This window comes from Taudactylus pleione, unplaced genomic scaffold (assembly GCF_031769625.1).
Source record: "Taudactylus pleione unplaced genomic scaffold, aTauple2 ptg000041l, whole genome shotgun sequence".
Taxonomy (NCBI): Eukaryota; Metazoa; Chordata; class Amphibia; order Anura; family Myobatrachidae; genus Taudactylus; species Taudactylus pleione.
In genome coordinates, this window is record NW_028284443.1 from 55,810,073 (window position 1) to 55,828,697 (window position 18,625).

The 18,625-nt window shown below is 39.6% G+C and overlaps 1 protein-coding gene across 1 annotated transcript in view; it reads right to left on the reverse strand.

Moving 5' to 3' along the window:
* HS6ST3 (heparan sulfate 6-O-sulfotransferase 3) overlaps positions 1 to 6,386 on the reverse strand; it is a 635,413-nt gene extending 629,027 nt beyond the window's left edge. Inside the window, exon 1 of the mRNA XM_088457021.1 lies at positions 5,400 to 6,386. Coding sequence (XP_088313147.1) covers positions 5,400 to 6,031 — 632 coding nt within the window. The 5' untranslated portion in view covers positions 6,032 to 6,386. The remainder of the gene's footprint in view (positions 1 to 5,399) is intronic.
* Between the last annotated feature and the right edge of the window lie 12,239 nt (positions 6,387 to 18,625).

Genomic DNA, 18,625 nt, shown 5'->3' on the forward strand with positions numbered 1-18,625 from the left:
GAAGGCATCAGAATTATGACACATGGTTCAGTCAGTAGTTTCATCGCCTGACACAGTGACTAGAATATAGGACATATCTGGTTCCAGCCAGGTGTGACACAGTGACTAGGATATAGGCCATATCTGGTCCCAGCCATGAGTTATATATGATTATAATCACTGGTAGGAGCATTATGCTATTCTGAGGATATATAATTAATATATAGCATCATACATATGTGTATGTGAGGGTGTAAGAACACCATATAAATAGCTCTGCATGTGTGTGTGAGTGTATATATATATATATACGAGGGTTGATTGAAAAGTAATGAGACTACCTCTATTTTTATGTCCCAAAGGTAGATGTGGCAACGCTATGCTGGTTATTGTGAAGCTTATACATCGATGTGTCTGAACCTGCGGTTGGACTGCTGTAGTCTTCTTTGTTTGGTCATAGCGAGTGCAAGATCGTCATACGTTTCATCATGGCGGATGACAAAGATGTGTCTGTAAGATTATGTCAGGGATGTGTGATTGGATATTGTGTTAAATTTGGAAAAAGCGGAAATTAATCTCATGAAATGTTACAGCAAGCATACGGTGGATCAACAATTAGCCGTGCTTCAGTATTTCAGTGGTGGAAGCACTTCAAAGAGGGTAATATGCGAGTGACTGATGAAGCGCGTTCTGGGAGACCATCCACCATGGTTACAGATGTCAATATTGCCAAAGCTGCGGAGATGTTGCAAAATGACTGAAGGTTAACTTTACGCAAACTTTTGGCTTCACTTGGCATCTCATTCAAATGGGTTCAGAATATTGTGACAAAGGAACTGAAAATGCATCACGTGTGTGCCAGGTGAGTAACCAGAAATCTCACTGAAGAGCAGATGTGCCGAAAAGTTGAATTGTGCAAGAACACTGTTCGAATGTTGGAGAGGATAACCAATTTCCTGACATCGATTGTCATGGATTTCCTGACATCGATTGAATCATGGATTCATCATTATGATCTGGAATCCAAACAACAGTCCAGTGTATGGAAACATGCAAATTTGCCTCCAACCAAAATATTCTGTGTGATACCATTGGCATGTAAAGTCATGCTTCTGATGTTCTTTGATACACACAGTATGATCCTATAGCACTGACTTCCCCGTGGACTACTATACAAACATCCTAAAAACCCATTTGCGAGGAGCTATGAGGAACAAAAGACCACATTTGCTGAAGAAACAGTGGTTTTTGCTCCAACCACATGCTGCTGTTGTTGCATAGGCAATACTGACTGAAATTAATGGGACCAGCACTGGAACACCCTCCATATTGCCCAGACTTAGCGCCCTGTGATTTCTGGGCATTCCCAATCCTGAAAAGACAACTGCACGGGAAAAAGTTCTCAACAGAAGATGAAGTTAAAAATGCCAGACACCGAAATATGTAATGTTCAGCCAATCACAGCTCGAGCTTAGCTGGTACCATAGATCCAGTATGTATTAGAAATGGCAACAGCGGGGTGACTGGAAATAGCCCTGCCAGCCCGCCCCTTGAACTGCCCCTGCATTATAACATAGAAAACAATGTGCCTGGTATAGATGCTGTCACCTGAAGACATGTAAGATGTCACCATCATAATACAATATTTACTTTGATTTACTAGAACACTTATTTTATTGTAAAATGACATACTCTGAAAATAACATTCAGCTTGGCCTTTGCAGATGTAATTAATTAATGACTATTCCCTTATATCCAAGGTAATATTACAGTTTGCAGATTCTACATGTATCTACTCACATACCTACATTAGGGACCAATTTCCCACAGACCATTAGCAAATGAATTAAGAACCAGTTAACACAGACAAGCTGGTAATTTATATTTCTAATCATTTTAATAATTACAGGTTAACTTAGTTTCTATGGCATGCAAGTACGTACCTTAAAAATATTGTTCATGTTTACGTGCACTGGTGGACTCAATATTTAAGTAGTTCCTCTAGTATTCTTGACTTTAAGACAAGCAGTACTTTCCTCAAGCCTCTACAAGCTTCTAAATATTATATACAGGGGCTGATGCAGAGTTGGCTGCAATGGTGTCCCAATCACAAGTGCAACTTATATTCATTAAAAAAAGCTGCAATTGAGACCCTATGCATATAGGTAACTAACTTAAGATACATACAATACAAAACTTGCTATTTCATGTATGGGGGAAAAAAAGTGTTGCTTTGGCACTCACACTTAAGCAAAACTTATGACATAGCTGAAAACAAATCACCAATCAGTAACAGCAAAGTATTCGCAAACAGCCAATCACTAGCAGTTCATTTGTGAGGGAACCAGAATTATCATCATCCACTACCTGTACCTGACACTGACGTCCAGCAAATATTAGTGGTTTTGTCAGGCACATACTATATGTGTCTTTGTCCCAGTCTTATGTGAACATGCCCTTACAGTACTCCTTTGTTAGAACTTTCATGTTTTGCTTATTCAGATGAAAGCAAGCATGACTAGCAGACTCACATAATTCTGCATGGGGATATATGGATGTGGCCACCTAGATTTAAATTGATGTGTGCTACTTAAATCATTTTTCATGCAAACATAACTATATTGTATAATGAACACTTTATACCTCAGTCTTGCATTGTTTAATTTAATGAGTGAAAATGAGTAAAATGGGTACATGTATTTAAGTTTTATTATCTTACATATTAACAGTAATTGAAAAAAAGCATTAATATCCCTTCATTCCATTTCACAGTATTAATGTAATTATTGTATGTAATATTTATTGTCAGTATTACCTGCTCTGCAAAATAGGTTATAGTGGCAAGAATTATTTTCTTTTTACCATAAAAAATACACTAACTGTACTACATAATAAAATGTATTACAAAATATATCAAAGTAAAAAACTAATTTAAGATATTAATATATGATCTATTATTTGCTGTTACTATCAATTTCCAATTAACTGGAACCTTCTGAATATTATTATTATTATTATTATTATTATTACCAGTTATTTATATAGCACTCACATATTCTGCAGCGCTCTACAGAGCATATTTGCCCATTCACACCAGTCTCTGCCCCAGTGGAGCTTACAATCTATATTCCCTACCAAACATGCTCACACACATGCACACTAGGGTTAATTTTTTGTTGGGAATCAATTAACCTGCCCTATTTTTGGAGGGCTGGAGGAAACTGGTTCACCCGGAGGAACCCCATGCAAGCACAGGGAGAATATGCAAACGCCACACAGTTAGGGTCGTAGTGGGTATCGAACCCACAACCTCAGTGCTGTGAGGCAGTAATGCTAACCATCACACCGTCTGTGCTGCCCAATATATATTTTTTCCATGATGAAAATTCTGTCAATAGAATTGTTGCTCCGTGTCTGTTTTACTTATATATTCTAAGTGCCATCTGATTTATTTGTGTTATAACTTGTATGTATGTTATGAGGAAGGCACCAGAAATGTTTGGCAGATCAAAAAGGTCAAAAGCTTAAAAAGGTTGTGATAGTGCCAAGTGTGGAAATTGCATATATATATATATATATATATATATATATATATATGCCCGGTATAGTAATTGAGAAAATACATACTATCAGATTTTACCAGAACATACTGAAGAACATAAAGAAAGACCTATATTGGTGCAATAGGCATCTATCTACAATAAGACTTAATGAGAAGTTGGGCCTGATTCAGAGGTGCAAGCTGTTGCAGCTGCAGGTATCTCTTTTGCTGCAATGCAACTGCATCTTTATGCTAATGTTGCAGCCGAAGGGATTCATACAGAGATGCCCATCGGATGTAGTGCTAATCCGCTCTGAGTATTAAGATGTACCATCAACCGCACATTGGTCGCACCATACCTATGGAGCTGCAGGATGTCCATCTGAACATGGTCACTGAAATCAGGGCAACTTCAACAAACATCTCTGACCGCAACATGCCCCTGACATGCCCACATCTGGATAGCCAACCCATCATACCACCCAGGAATACCCACTGAAATTGTCTCTCTTTGCATCCACATTCATTCTGCTACTTCCGTGGTAACCATTGGGACGCATGCGGAGTTTAATTTGGACGCATGTGCAAACTGAAAACATTAGCTGCTTGCATCTGACAATGCCACTGTGTCCACCTTTGAATTAAGCTATTTATCACTACAATCATTTGTGATAACAATGCTACTGATACTAATAAAAATAATAAGACATACAAAAATGTATGCATATTTATGTAAAAGAAACAATTGGCAATGTTATTCTCAAGTCTGTTAGATATTAAAATCTGTTTATAGACCATATATCATAAAAATATTTCCAAGAAATTGCAAAGACAGCTGGAACTACCATGAATGTACACAAGCATATGCCACTGCAAAATGTGATATTCTAGCATATGTGTCATAATACAGCTCTCATAGGTAGGAGCCAATGCTACAAAACATAATATTATATGTTAAACATACTTTTCAACCAATAATGAGGCCAGTTTGTGTATGTAACATATGTAACATACACTGTTTAAAACTTCTGTAAGGAAATATAATTCAGTTACAATGGCAGCATATAACTTCCTTGTGAGTACATAAAGTTCAATAAAGACGTGAATTCTGATTATAACATATGAATATAAGTTAATTATAAGAATGTAATATGTTTGCTAAGGTGTTTTGCCCATTGTAGAATATTTCCACTGAGAAGCCTGTCAAACTTTTGTCAAATTGTGTTATATATGATAAAACGCTATTTCTATTTGGTGTATTTTAGCAGTTACAAGAGCTGGCAGAACCAGAAAACGAGAAGCGTTACTGTCCATGGTGCTGAAGTGTGAAGACATACAGTACGTCAACTACACACCTATTCTCACAATATAAACTAGCAGCGCTGCTCTCCATTGTGCTGAAGTGTGCATATCGCTACCCACAGTATAAAGGAACAGCGCTACTGTCCATGGTGCTGAAGCTTGCAGACCAGTGCCCGTAACTTACACGAGCAGCGCTACTGGCCATGGTCCTGAAGTCAGCAGTCGTCTACTCTCAACATATTACGAACAGGGCTACTGTCTCCATGTTGCTAAAGTCTGCAGACCAGTAGCCACAATAAGCGTAACCTTACAAAAAACTACATAAATCAATTTACTGAGAGAAGACGTGTTTTGTACATTAGCACGAACATAATAAAAATAAGTTCATTTTAATCAAACCGATGTATACCGTACACTTCAAATCGATATAGACATATATCTGCACCAATCTTAATGACATAAATGTGGACAATTGTGAATAGACAGATTCCTCCAACAACTGTAGGTAAATTGATTTCTCTAGGGCGAAAAATTGCACATTACGGTGGACAATAAATCTATGGGGCAGTGCACTGACCTGTGATTTTTCTGGCTGTCCTTCTTCTCCATGATAGCCGGTACACAGTTGGTGAGCTCAGTCCAGTCTGCATGCAAACCGCAACTCCAGCCCGTAGAGAAACGAGAAAATAACCAGGTCTCCTTTCTCCCAGGACGGTGACAGGTGCACTTCTTCTGACCTGGCTTACAATCGCAGGGCTGCTCCAGCTGGATATTCCTGACCAAGTGTCTCCCAAAAGTAGTGCCTCCAGTCTTCTGTATGTGGAGGAACACTATAACATCATCCCCTTTGATATTAAAATCCACGAATCTGTAAAGGTCTTTTGCCATGAAGTTGAAGGTCGGCTGGAATTTGGAAGGGATGCTGTCCTCTGGGATTTCACTCTCATCCTCCTCACTCTGCCACTGAGCCTCTGCAATAGCTGGAAGCTCGGAGGATTGTACTAACCCTTTCACAGAGTCCCCTGTCCGGAAAGGCCATGAGCTGGTCCCGGTAGGGCATATGTACTGGTAAACAATCATAACAAAGAGTACGGCTAATACTGGGGCCAAAATCAACTTGTTGGCTCTGTCATCCATGATTCCAGAAATACTTTTTTCATGAACGCTCATAAAGAAGAATGACTGCACCTTTATTCTTTGGTCTGACATCAAGTCACATAAGTGAGCTTGTCTTTCGATTGCAGTATGATAACTTGCTTCTTCATAGTACCCATTTCTAGTGGGTTATGTTCAACCCAAGCCTGCGTGCCACAGAATACGAATGCTTAGCTCAAGGAGAGAGAAGGTACTGCAATAGGAGCACTGTAAGTTCAATGCGGTATGGAAGTTACAAGTGAGAGGACACGTGAAAGTGCCATAAGATGCGCCTGTCACCGCTGCCACTTGCACGCATCTATTCCTCAGCTGTCCCCTTAGATTGCGTGCACACAGCGGCAAGTCATTTCTCACGCCTTCCTCTTAACGGGATGGGGTTTGATGCTAGAATTTTTAATTCACGGAAAGCCAATCGCAGACTGATGTCTGGATCTTCATACCCAATCGCTGATTTCTACTGGGAATAAACCACAGGGCATTTCAGACCAATAGAAAATGTAAACAGGGAGCAGATAGACTCCTACAATGCAGACGCCGGAGATAAGCCAATGGGAAATGCACTGATAAGTGATGGAACCCAATCAGTCAGTGTGGGTGAGTAAGAGCCAATACGAGTAGGAGCTGTCTCCGGAATAATCACCTTTCTCATCCACGTTCACGGGAGCAGACGAGCTACTGCAGCACTAAGCAACTCAGAGGAGGTTTTCTTTGTGCTTTTTTATTTTTTTTAGCAACTGCAGCAGCTTGGAATGTACAGTACAGTGTACTACATGGGAAATAACCGGAAACCTATTTAAGATATCAATGAAACAAGTTATTTTAAAACAACTCAATCGGACGCGTTACACGAAGTAGATTGTACTAGCGTGTAAAGAAAAAAAACAGTAATGAAGAATACTTGCCTGCATTAGTGGAGCTGCATAGAGTACACAGGATATGTTCCTAATGTATTGTATACTACATATGAGCTAGTGCATATTACGTCTCTCACCACAAAGTCATGCATATTATATTTAATTGCTCTAAATTTTTCTAGTCTCTGGAGGTTTTTATCTCTATTTCTCTAGCCTATGCAGAAAGATTTGTCACACATTGAAACGAGCTGCGTTAAATTTCATTGAATTAGGATGGTAAATTAAAAATCGGTGCCAAGTGCAAACATGAAGTGATTTAAAGAGACTCCAGAGATTTCAGCCTATTCTCTCTATTAGGCGCTGCTATGCAATTATTTTCCCATGCATTTGTAGCAGCCAGGCTCTGTAACGATGAAACACCAGGACAATAATATAGTTGGGAAGATAGAAATACAATTACATTGGAAAGTAGATGATGTGATGCAGTGATTTATGTATTCAAGTTACAGGTTGTGTTGTCAGTGGGTATAGATATAGACCACTATAATGTGTCATTAAACATGTCAGGAGTGTATGAACACTAGGGTTGGATTTGTGTGTGAAGATGGGGAGTGATTAAGATTTGTCCCTGGATATTTTCCTATTAATACTGTACAATTGCACAACAAAATGCAGCCTTTCTGGATTGTTAAATGTATTTCTATCAATGCATTCTTATTCTATAGGTTTTATAAATTAATAGTTTTTAAAATAAATAGATTGCAACAAATTAATTTAAATTAAATCCAGTAAATATAACATGACAGGGTTTGAAGTGCCCAAGTTTCACAAAGACTGTATTGTGTGTGACATGTATAGATTTTCAGCAACGCTTTGTTGGAATTTATTTGAAAATGTTGATATCTATGAAAGTAACATACATGTTTTTAATATAGCTTATTTCCCTGCAAATAACTTGCCATTTTGGTGAGGCAGTCTTTGTTCTTTAACAGGATAGTCTTGATTATCACTATTTCCTCTCCCAGAACCTTGTACAGAAATCTTAATGAGGTGGGTCATTTATATAAAAAATATCCAATTAATGGTTCACACCTACACTTGGCATACAGTAACTGGGCTGTAATGTGGAGTTGTCACATAGACAAAGTTCAGTGAGGTCGTGTGGATACAACTGCTGGCCAAGACTTATTGAGCATAAGCATAAATATGTTGGACATGTACATTTTTCACTTAATATAGGGTATGTGCAAGTGTGCATTGATAATGATGATGGCTAGAAGCAAACCAGGCATACAGATTGGGATGGATATACACGTTTTTCTTTTTTTTCTGTGCATGCACATTTGGCACAAGATACACCCAATTTGCTTACAACTCTGCATCAGGCAAATTATATGTCTGCAAGCAATCAAGAAACCTACCTTTTTCTAAAGATTCTCTTCAGATTAATTTAAAAAAGAAAACAGAAAAAGAGAACACATGGAAAACAGAAAAAAGAAGCATAGATAGTAGGGAGTCCTGAGAAATGATAGAATGGAGTAATACTGGTAGTCCAGACTTTACTGTGTTGGAGGCCCACTGTAACCTGCCATCATTTATGTAGTGACAGCCATAATTATCATAACATAGTTCTATCACATTTTACGTAGTTATCTAAACTCCATGTATACCTAAATATCATATATGAGAGTATCAAATGCAAAAAGGCTGACCAGTACTGCAAAATCCTCTTTGGTGCAGTGTGGTACCTCAATTTGTGCAGATGCATCCAGCATTTTGCATACATTTACAGAAGAAGAATGCAACGTTTGTAGAGGCACATACATATGTTCTGACTGAGGGAAGGTGTGGAAAGAGTTTTGGTATTGCTTACAAACTACAATGTAGGTGCACTGGTACGCCTAGATTTGAGATGCAGTGTCAAACCAATATTTAATTTTTCAGAGCAAGGTTATTGAAAGGAGATAGTGGGGTGGACATGGTCATCTTTAATGATGTTTCTTGCTTTACAAGGGGCACTCAGCATTTGCACACTGTAGTAGGACTTGATATATGCACCAGTTATGAGCCAGAGGAGATCAGGTCTATACAAGAGGTTCCCAAACTTTTTTGAACCATGGTGCCTTAGAGTATCAGAATTGTTTTTAAGGCACCCCTAAGACAGAGATTTGTCATTGAGAAATTCAGAAAAAAATGTAGTGAAGTAGTAAAGTGAAGTAAATTGTACTACCTGTCATCCTCAGGATAAGATATGTGATGGGGACAGGTTTGTGCTTCTGTTTGTCCACATATATACATTACATTGACCATAAAGAATTTGATTTGGTGTTTGACCACCAACCTGAGGGTGCCGTGTTGCACAGTTTGGGAACCACTGTTCTATCTTGTTAATGGGACTTATTTAGCACCTGCCAATTGCTCCTTGGTGGAGAATCACTTTTTAGGTGCATTTGCACAATGTAAAACACAACTTTAAATACAGAAAAGTCCACTCATTCTCAAGGTTAATTTATTTCATAAATAAGGATTAGCTGAGCAGTAATTTGGAAGTAACCTGAATAGTTTAACACTGATGGGGATTGTTCTAAAGTGGTAGAAGGTTAGAAGTTTGATGTGGCATTTTCACTTTCTTTGCACAGTGCGCCTGATTTCTGCACATCTACTGTCTACTGTAGGTACACATATAGTTGGCAGAGATGCCCTAAGAGCAGAGAGTAGGTGTCATGATCCATACAGGAAATCCTCAGGTGAAGACAAAAGCCAGGGGGTTAGGGTGGCTAGGGAATAAGCAGTTGAGTTATGGCTAGGTCTCCCTATTGTGGCCAAACCCAGGTTTGGCTAGACCTGCCCAGAGGCGGGGAGTCTAACCCACTTGGTGGTCTTCACCAGTGACTCCTCCAGTTGGGATTTGGGTTCGCAGCCCCAAGTGGGCAGGTTAGGGCCCTTTTGACAGGTACCTGGGAGTGGCAGAAAGACCAGAAATATATTATATGAATTAAATGCTTGAACACTAGAGAAGAACTGAATACTTAAACACTGGAGATGCAATGAATACTTGAACACTCTAGATGAACTGAAATACTGGAATACTGAAGATGAAGTAAATACTTGAACACTGTAGATGAACTAAATACTTGAACACTGGTGATGAACTAAATACTTGAACACTAGTGATGAACGGAATACTTAAACACTGGAAATGAACTTGAGAACTTGAACACTGGTGATGAACTAAATACTTGAACACTGGTGATGAACGGAATACTTGAATACTGGAAATTAACTTGAGAACTTGAACACTGGTAATGAACTACATACTTGAACACTGGTGATGAACGGAATACTTGAACACTGGAAATTAACTTGAGAATTAAGAGATCCTAGTCACAGGCTTGCTTGAGAAAAAAGGAAAATGTGGAAACTGCTACAGATTCAGGTGCTGATTTGCTCAGAGAGACACAGAGAGAAGTGGACACAGGCATGTACTGGGGATTGCTATAGATCCAGCTGAGAACTAACTAGAAATTAGCAGGAAACCTGACACCTCAGTAACACATGGAAGCTGCAGTAGAGCTAGCAGCACACTACAAGACACACAGGAAAAATAAAATTAAATACTGGACTTCTGAGAGAGAACTAAAGTCTCAGACTGAGAATTAGCATGAAAGTTAATTCAGGTAACCCTGGAAAAATGTGAATAGGCTGAAGCAACACTCTGCAGGGAAAAACACAGAGCAACACTGGTGAGTCTCAGCAGAGCCATAACTAGACTTTTTGTTGCCCTGTGCCAGAGAGAGCATTGGTGCCCCCCCATTTTTTAAATAGGGACATAAGATAGTGCACCTGAAAAAGGGCCATGGCCTCATGGGGAAAGACCAGGAAAGAGATAGGGGTGGCCAGGAGATGTTGGGGATAAAAGAGGAAGCAACAAGTGAGAATGATAATAAACAGGAAAATTGACAGGCCAAACAACGCCCCCTGCCCTGCGGTGCCCTGTGCCATGGCACTGGTCGCACTACCCTAGTTACGTCCCTGAGTCTCACAGCCACTGGAACAGTGAAGTTGAACAGCAGTTTTCTGTTTTCGGAGTCAGACTTAAATACCCCTGGGTAGCTGGTCTTTGGATCAGAGGATTAGCTGAATGACCACAGGACTACCATTGGGAGAGACTAGTCAGGTGATACGGACCAGCATATCTGCGCCTATGCCCGGCACCCCGAAAACCAGAACGCATGCATGAAAGCCCTAACAGACCCCAGGGAGAATACTCAGACACCACTCGCCTCCACTCCCAGCGACTGAACACCTAAGTCCAAGGACACCGGCGTGGAGGTGATTAGCAGCCGATCCCAGGCCACATCCTGACAGTAGGCATGTACCTGGATGTGCACAGATCGGAACATTTAGACCTACTAACCAAGCAGTTTTGTGCTAACCATTGGATGCTTGTTGGAACTGAGGAGCTGATTCAGATCCGCTCACTAGGATGCAATCGCTCGTAGCTGGCCAATAGTTGCAATCTGCGCATGTGTATGTATTGCAGTGCATGTGCGCGAACCAGTGCAAATGCTCGGGGAGCAATTGCTTGCTGCGCATAGACAGCCCAGCAGAGTGAGTGACAGGGCTGTGACAGGGGCAGTCCACTAGAAACGGTGGAGTGGAGGTGCGAATGCAGACGTGCCTGAGTGTTTGAATGCCATTTCAGAGGGGTGCATAATTAAAAGGCAGCGTCATAGTACATGTCACTTGGTGGGATTTCACACTGAAGTGATCTCAATGCTTGCAGCAGGGTATAGTCAACCTCAAGCACTGCGATCGCATCCGATGGTGCTCAATGTACCAATGTTTTCATGCACTTCCAGGAGATGACGTGCACAAATGGGCATCTTATGAATGACTGGTGGGCATTTGCATACACTAAGTGATAGTATGCCAAGACATAGTGGGCATGCTAATGCCTTGCCGTGCGATCGCCTGCCTTGCTGGGCATGCGCTGGATTTGCATAAGCAGTCTGTGAGCGAACGCATCTAGCGAACGGGTCTGAATGAGCTCCTGAATTCCTGAGTATTGCAATCAGATTCCAAAATAAGAAAAGCGGGACCAAGAGGTTGGTAGGGATACTACACCTATCACACAAGTTGGGTTATGTGAAGAAGCTATTAATCATTTTCATAAATATGATACAAATTGACATACTGTACCTTGACAGAAGGTAAGTTATTTTATATTGTATTAACATTTGCTCTGTTCTAGACTTCCACCTTTAGTTACACATAATTAGCTATTTAACAGTTGGTTATTTAATGGTATTAAAGGTCAGTAAGTCAGATGTGAGCAGGAAAATAACTCCCTACATAATCACTTGCGGTATTTCAAATATTTGCACATGTGATATTTTCCCAATACTGTAAAATAAGTATTTATATAGGGGACTTATGGAACTTTTATATAAGCTATTTTATATTTTAGTTCTAATGGCCCTTTAAAAAGGTTGGGGCACCTTGGTCAGAGACTGATTTTTATGAAGTTAGGGGCTATTAGCAATTAAACAAAAGACTGGGAAAATATAGTCAGTATATTAAGGTGATATTTAAAGTACCTGTATATTCCCCTTATAAATGAGTATTATCAATCATGGCCATAACTTGTATTGGTAAAAGGTTGCACATTACCAGATGAGGTTGTCTTCATTGTAATATCTTCAGTACATAAAAGCCAGAAAACAAGAAATGCAGACATGATCCCTCTATGCATTTATACCAGTAGCTATAGGTGATAGCAAAAGTCACAGCAGAAGCTAACTAGTCTTCACCCCACATTTATGAATTAGGCTATATTCCATGACATTTGTAATAGCTCAAGAATCTAGAAATGCATAGGTAAAGAAGTTAAGTACTGTAAAAACTAATAGTGGCCTTGCCTAAATCCAACAAACAAAGCCTAATTGTTCAAGCCCAATACCAAGGTTAAAATCCAAAATTGTATGGTCATAGTACCCAGTCTAAGATTTGACTGTGTTTGTCACAACCATATAGAACGTCAAGTAAAAATAAAATTATTCTACAGAATGGGGTAATCCTTTTCCACAATAAAAAACAACCATTGAATACATAATAATGGAATGACAACGGGACTGATTCACTATCAATCACAATAGAAACTTTTTGCAAAGAAGCAAAAAAGACAAATATAGTCTTACTGGTGCACTCTTAAATATTGATTGGAATAATCATAAGAAGAAAGATAATATATGAATATTAGAACTTAACCTTTAATGAATATTATTAAAAAGAGGTGTATAGGAAATACGCTTCTTATTTGAATCAAAAACAAAAGAGAGACATATATACATACAAATTACATATAAATAATAAGACAGTGATACAGGCGAAAATATCTCTTCTATGACTAGTTCTCCTATATCAGTGCTTTAAATCTATATCTGATAATAGATAATGTAAGGAGAAATAGAGTAGAAGTCCACCTGGTTAAGATGTGTCATATACAGTCAGGTGCATAAATATTGGGACATTGACAGAATTTTCATATTTTGGCCTCTATTCATGACCACAATGGCTTTGAAATGAAACAAACAAGATGTGCTTTAACTGCAGACTTTCAAATTTAATTTGAGGGTAATTACATCCAAATTGGGTGAACGGTGTAGGAATTACAACAGTTTCTATATGTGCCTCCCACTTTTTAAGGGGCCAAAAGTAATGGGACTGTCAACTCAAAACTATTTCATGGACAGGTGTGGGCTATTCCCTCATTATTTCATTATCAATTAAGCAGGTAAAAGGTCTGGAGTTGATTCTAGGTGTGACATTTGCATTTTAAATCAATTGCTGTCGACTCTCAATATGAGATCCAAAGAGCTGTCACTATCTGTGAAGCAAGCCATCATTAGGCAGAAAAATCAAAACAAACCCATCAGAGATAGCAAAAACATTAGGTGTGGCCAAATCAACTGTTTGGAACATTCTTAAAAAGAAAGTATGCACCGGAGAGCTCAGCAACACCAAAAGACCCGGAAGACCACGGAAAACAACTGTGGTGGATGACAGAAGAATTATTTCCCTGGTGAAGAAAAACCCCTTCACAACAGTTGGCCAAATCAAGAACACTCTCCAGGATGTAGATGTATATGTGTCAAAGTCAACAATCAAGAGAAGACTTCACAAGAGTGAATATAGAGGGTTCACCACAAGATGTAAACCATTGGTGAGCCTCAAAAACAGGAAGACCAGATTAGAGTTTGCCAAACAACATCTAAAAAAGCCATTACAGTTCTGGAACAACATCCTATGGACAGATGAGACAAAGATCAACTTGTACCAGAGTGATGGGAAGAGAAGAGTATGGAGAAGGAAAGGAACTACTGATCCAAAACATGCCACCTCATCAGTGAAGCATGGTGGTGGTAGTGTCATGGTGTGGGCTTGTATGGCTGCCAATGGAACTGGTTCCCTTGTATTTATTGATGATGTGACTGCTGACAAAAGCAGCAGAATGAATTCTGAAGTGTTTCGGGCAATATTATATGCTCATATTCAGTCAAATGCTTCAGAACTCATTGGACGGTGCTTCACAGTGCAGATGGACAATGACCCGAAGCATACTGCAAAAGCAACCAGAGTTTTTTAAGGCTAAAAAGTGGAATGTTATGCAATGGCCAAGTCAATCCCCTGACCTGAATCCGATTGAGCATGCATTTCACTTGATGAAGACAAAACTGAAGGGAAAATGCCCCAAGAACAAGCAGGAACTGAAGATATTTGCAGTAGAGGCCTGGCAGAGCATCACCAGGGATGAAACCCAGCGTCTGGTGATGTCTATGTATTCCAGACTTCAGGCTGTAATTGCCTGCAAAGGATTTGCAACAAAGTATTAAAAAGTGAAAGTTAGATTTAGGATTGTTTAGTTTGTCTCATTACTTTTGGCCCCTTAAAAAGTGGGAGGCACATGTAGCAACCGTTGTAATTCCTACACCGTTCACCCAATTTGGATGTAATTACCCTCAAATTAAATCTGAAAGTCTGCAGTTAAAGCACATCTTGTTTGTTTCATTTCAAAGCCATTGTGGTGGTGAATAGAGGCCAAAATATGAAAATTCTGTCAATGTCCCAATATTTATGCACTTGACTGTATATATAGGTTATTGTAGCACATCAACCACGCAGCTGCTCAAAGTAATACAAATACTTGCTCATATGTTAATCTAATCAATGTATACATAAACAAAAGGCCATATGCCTGGTAATATAAACATATGACATATACAATTAATGAAAATTGGTCTAAATTGCGTCTGTTTAATATCCAACCTGACAGGTCATACTCCTTGAGGTGAAGAGAGAAATTCAGTAAAACTACCAAAAATTGAATACCTTAGTGAAATGTGCAAATATGTTGATACATGAAAGAGCCTATTGAAGTGTGTTACCAATTTCCCTCATACAGGCAATATATGCTGCTATCACCAATATATCAAGCTTGGCATTCACTATACAATGTAACAGACATATGCTTTGGTAGTTGAAAGCTGTGAGATAAATTGTATCCACTAAACATAGAGCGATTAATGAGATATACAAATGTATCAATTGGGTTGCAATTAGGATAAATTTATAAGTCTATTATAGTGTGTTGCCAAAATTGGCTTACACAGACAGTATATCCTAATGTCAACAATACATCATAATATCATATAAGATATACAATATAACAAACATAGGCTTAGATAGTTAAAGTTTGCAAATGAAATTATATCCACTAAACATAAAGGGGATATCACAAAGAAAAAACAGTCCCATCGGATGCATGTTTTGCCTCTACTGGCTTGGTCACCAGATCGCCGATTGGGTGACCAAGCCAGTAAAGGCGAATGACCTGTCAGGTTGGATATTAAACAGACGCAATTTAGACCAATATTCATTAATTGTATATGTCATATGTTTATATTACCAGGCATGTGGCCTTTTGTTTATGTATACATTGATTGGATTAACATATGAGCAAGTATTTGTATTACTTTGAGCAGCTGCGTGGTTGATGTGCTACAATAACCTATGTATATATGACACATCTTAACCAGGTGGACTTCTACTCTATTTCTCCTTACATTATCTATTATCAGATACAGATTTAAAGCACTGATATAGGAGAACTAGTCATAGAAGAGATATTTTTGCCCGTATCACTGTCGTATTATTTATATGTAATTTGTATGTATATATGTCTTTCCTTTGTTTTTGATTCCAATAAGAAGTGTATTTCCTATACACCTCTTTTTAATAATATTCATTAAAGGTTAATTTCTAATTTTCATATATTATCTTCTTATGATTACTCCAATCAATATTTAAGAGTGCAGCAGTAAGACTATATTTGTCTTTTTTGCTTCTTTGCAAAAAGTTTCTATTGTGATTTTCACAAATAATATCTGGTAGCACCACCAATGATAGTGTCTTATAGTGTATTGTTCTATTTATGACCATGATGTTGGTATAATTTAATTAATATTTTTTCATTTGTTTACTGATTGACTAGTGCAGATTCTACAGAAATTTTTTTCATATCACTATCAATCACAACTGCGAAAGCAATAGTGATTGCACACGCAGTTCAACTGCGATAGGATGCTAATGAATTTTTATCGCTATGCCACTGCAGCACTACACGAGGATGCCAACTTTACCTTCCACACATCTGTTATGTTTAGCAAAACTATCAGTACAATTGCGTACCATCACAGCCTCATGCACACTTGCACAAGCTCTGACCTTACTCAGGAATTGCTAACTTCATCGCACGCTATGAGGCCTCAGGCTGTGCAGGGCATTGCAGTGGCTAATTTATGTACCCCGTTGTAATTGCGTTCAAATGCACTGACACACCTGCGTTTCGCCGACCACCCCCCATCGCCACCCACAAACCGCACATCCTGTCGATCACTCTGCAATGATTCTGCGTAGTCACTCCAATCGCAGTCCCGATCTCAATGGCCAGCTCGTGCATGCACACTGCGATGCATATGCATGCGCAGAATGCAACTGTCAGGTTTGGATTATTTTTTGAACCCGGGGTGGATGCAGGAGAAGAAACTGGAACAGGTTTGCAGTATTGAAATGCAGCAGGTTTAATAGGAGTATTATAATTCAGGAAATGGTGATAGATATATAAAGTGGCAGAAATAAACAAGTTCAAGTGATATGTTGCTGAAAACAAATGTCTGGCAGGAAAACAAAATCAAATTAATGAGGCTGGGAACAAGTGTCAGACAAAAAAACAAAGTCCAATTAATGAGGCTGGGAACAAGTGTCAGGCAGGAAAAACAAAGCCCAATGGAGGTGTGACAGAGGAACAGAGGTCTGAAGTACTAGAGTGGATTCTGAGTCTGGAGAGCTGGAGGGTTCACAAACTGTGGGGTGAGTAACAGGGTATAGCAGAGTAGATGTGGGCATCCGGGAACAGCCTGTGATGGAGACAGAGCAGGAAACAGAGCACTGCTGGGACTGCAATTATCACACCAAGCTAAGGAGCACAGAGAACTCTCACATAGCTTCTGCTGTGTACACATTGCACTGGCAACTAGAGGGCATGCTGAACACCTTTAAGTACCAAGGGAAAGTGCATGATAGGCTGCTGATAGTACACACAAAATGCTCCAACCTGATTGGCCCATTCAGGTCACATGCCCAAAACCAAGATGGCAGAACCCAGCAATCCCCGGTGTGGCAGCACTGCCAGTCTCACCTGTCACCACATGGCCTGTACCCTTTGGACATCCATGCGCACCTCACGCCAACCTCCAGACACCAGCAGTCCCACCAGTAGGACCACGCCAAAGCACCCATACAGACAGAGACCGTGACCCGCCAGGTACAACTCTGGTGGTGACAGTACCCCCTCCTTTACAAGTGGCCTCCGAACACTTCCCAGGGTTCTCTGGGTTAGAGGCATGGAACCTGCAAATGAGGTTAGGAGTGTGAATATCATCTGCTTTAATCCAGCATTGTTCTTCTGGGCCGTAACCCTTCCAGTCCAGCAGGTACTGTAAATGTTCATATCAAAAGTGGGGAATCCAGGACTTGTTTTACTTCTAATTTTACCCCTTTCTCAGTGAGAACTTTAGGAAGTGAAGGTAGGACTTTGAGGAACTTGTTGAGAACAAGAGGTTTTAGTAGGGAAATGTGAAACAAATTAGGAATTTTGAGGTAAGAAGGGAGTTTTAGTTGGTAAGCCACAGGGTTAATGACCTCAATTATGGAGAAAGGACCGATGAACTGGGGTGCAAATTTCATGGACAGAACCCTGAGGTGTAGGTTGTGGGTGGAAAGCCAGACCTGACACCCTGCTTGCATCTTGGGAACAGTTCTATGTTTCCTATCTGCCCCTTTTTTATAATGCTGAGAAGTCTTGAGGAGAGTTGCATGAACTTGTGTCCTAATCTGAGCAAATTTTCATAGAGTAGAATCAACTGCAGGAACATCATAGATTGGCAGGTCTTTAAGCACCGGAACTCTAGGATGGAGACCATAAACCACATAGAATGGTAACTGACTGGATGAAGAATGGTAAGAAGAATTGTGTGCAAATTCTGCCCAAGGAAGAGAGTCAGACCTGTTATCTTGGGAGGACAACATGTAACTTCTTAAAAAGGTCTCTAGGTCATGGTTCACCCTTTCTGTAGATCCATTACTTTGAGAATACTTACTTTTGTGATAGGCTGTAGAGAAATTTAAATTGACTTGAAGGGTAGAACAGAGAGCTCTCCAAAATCTGGCCACA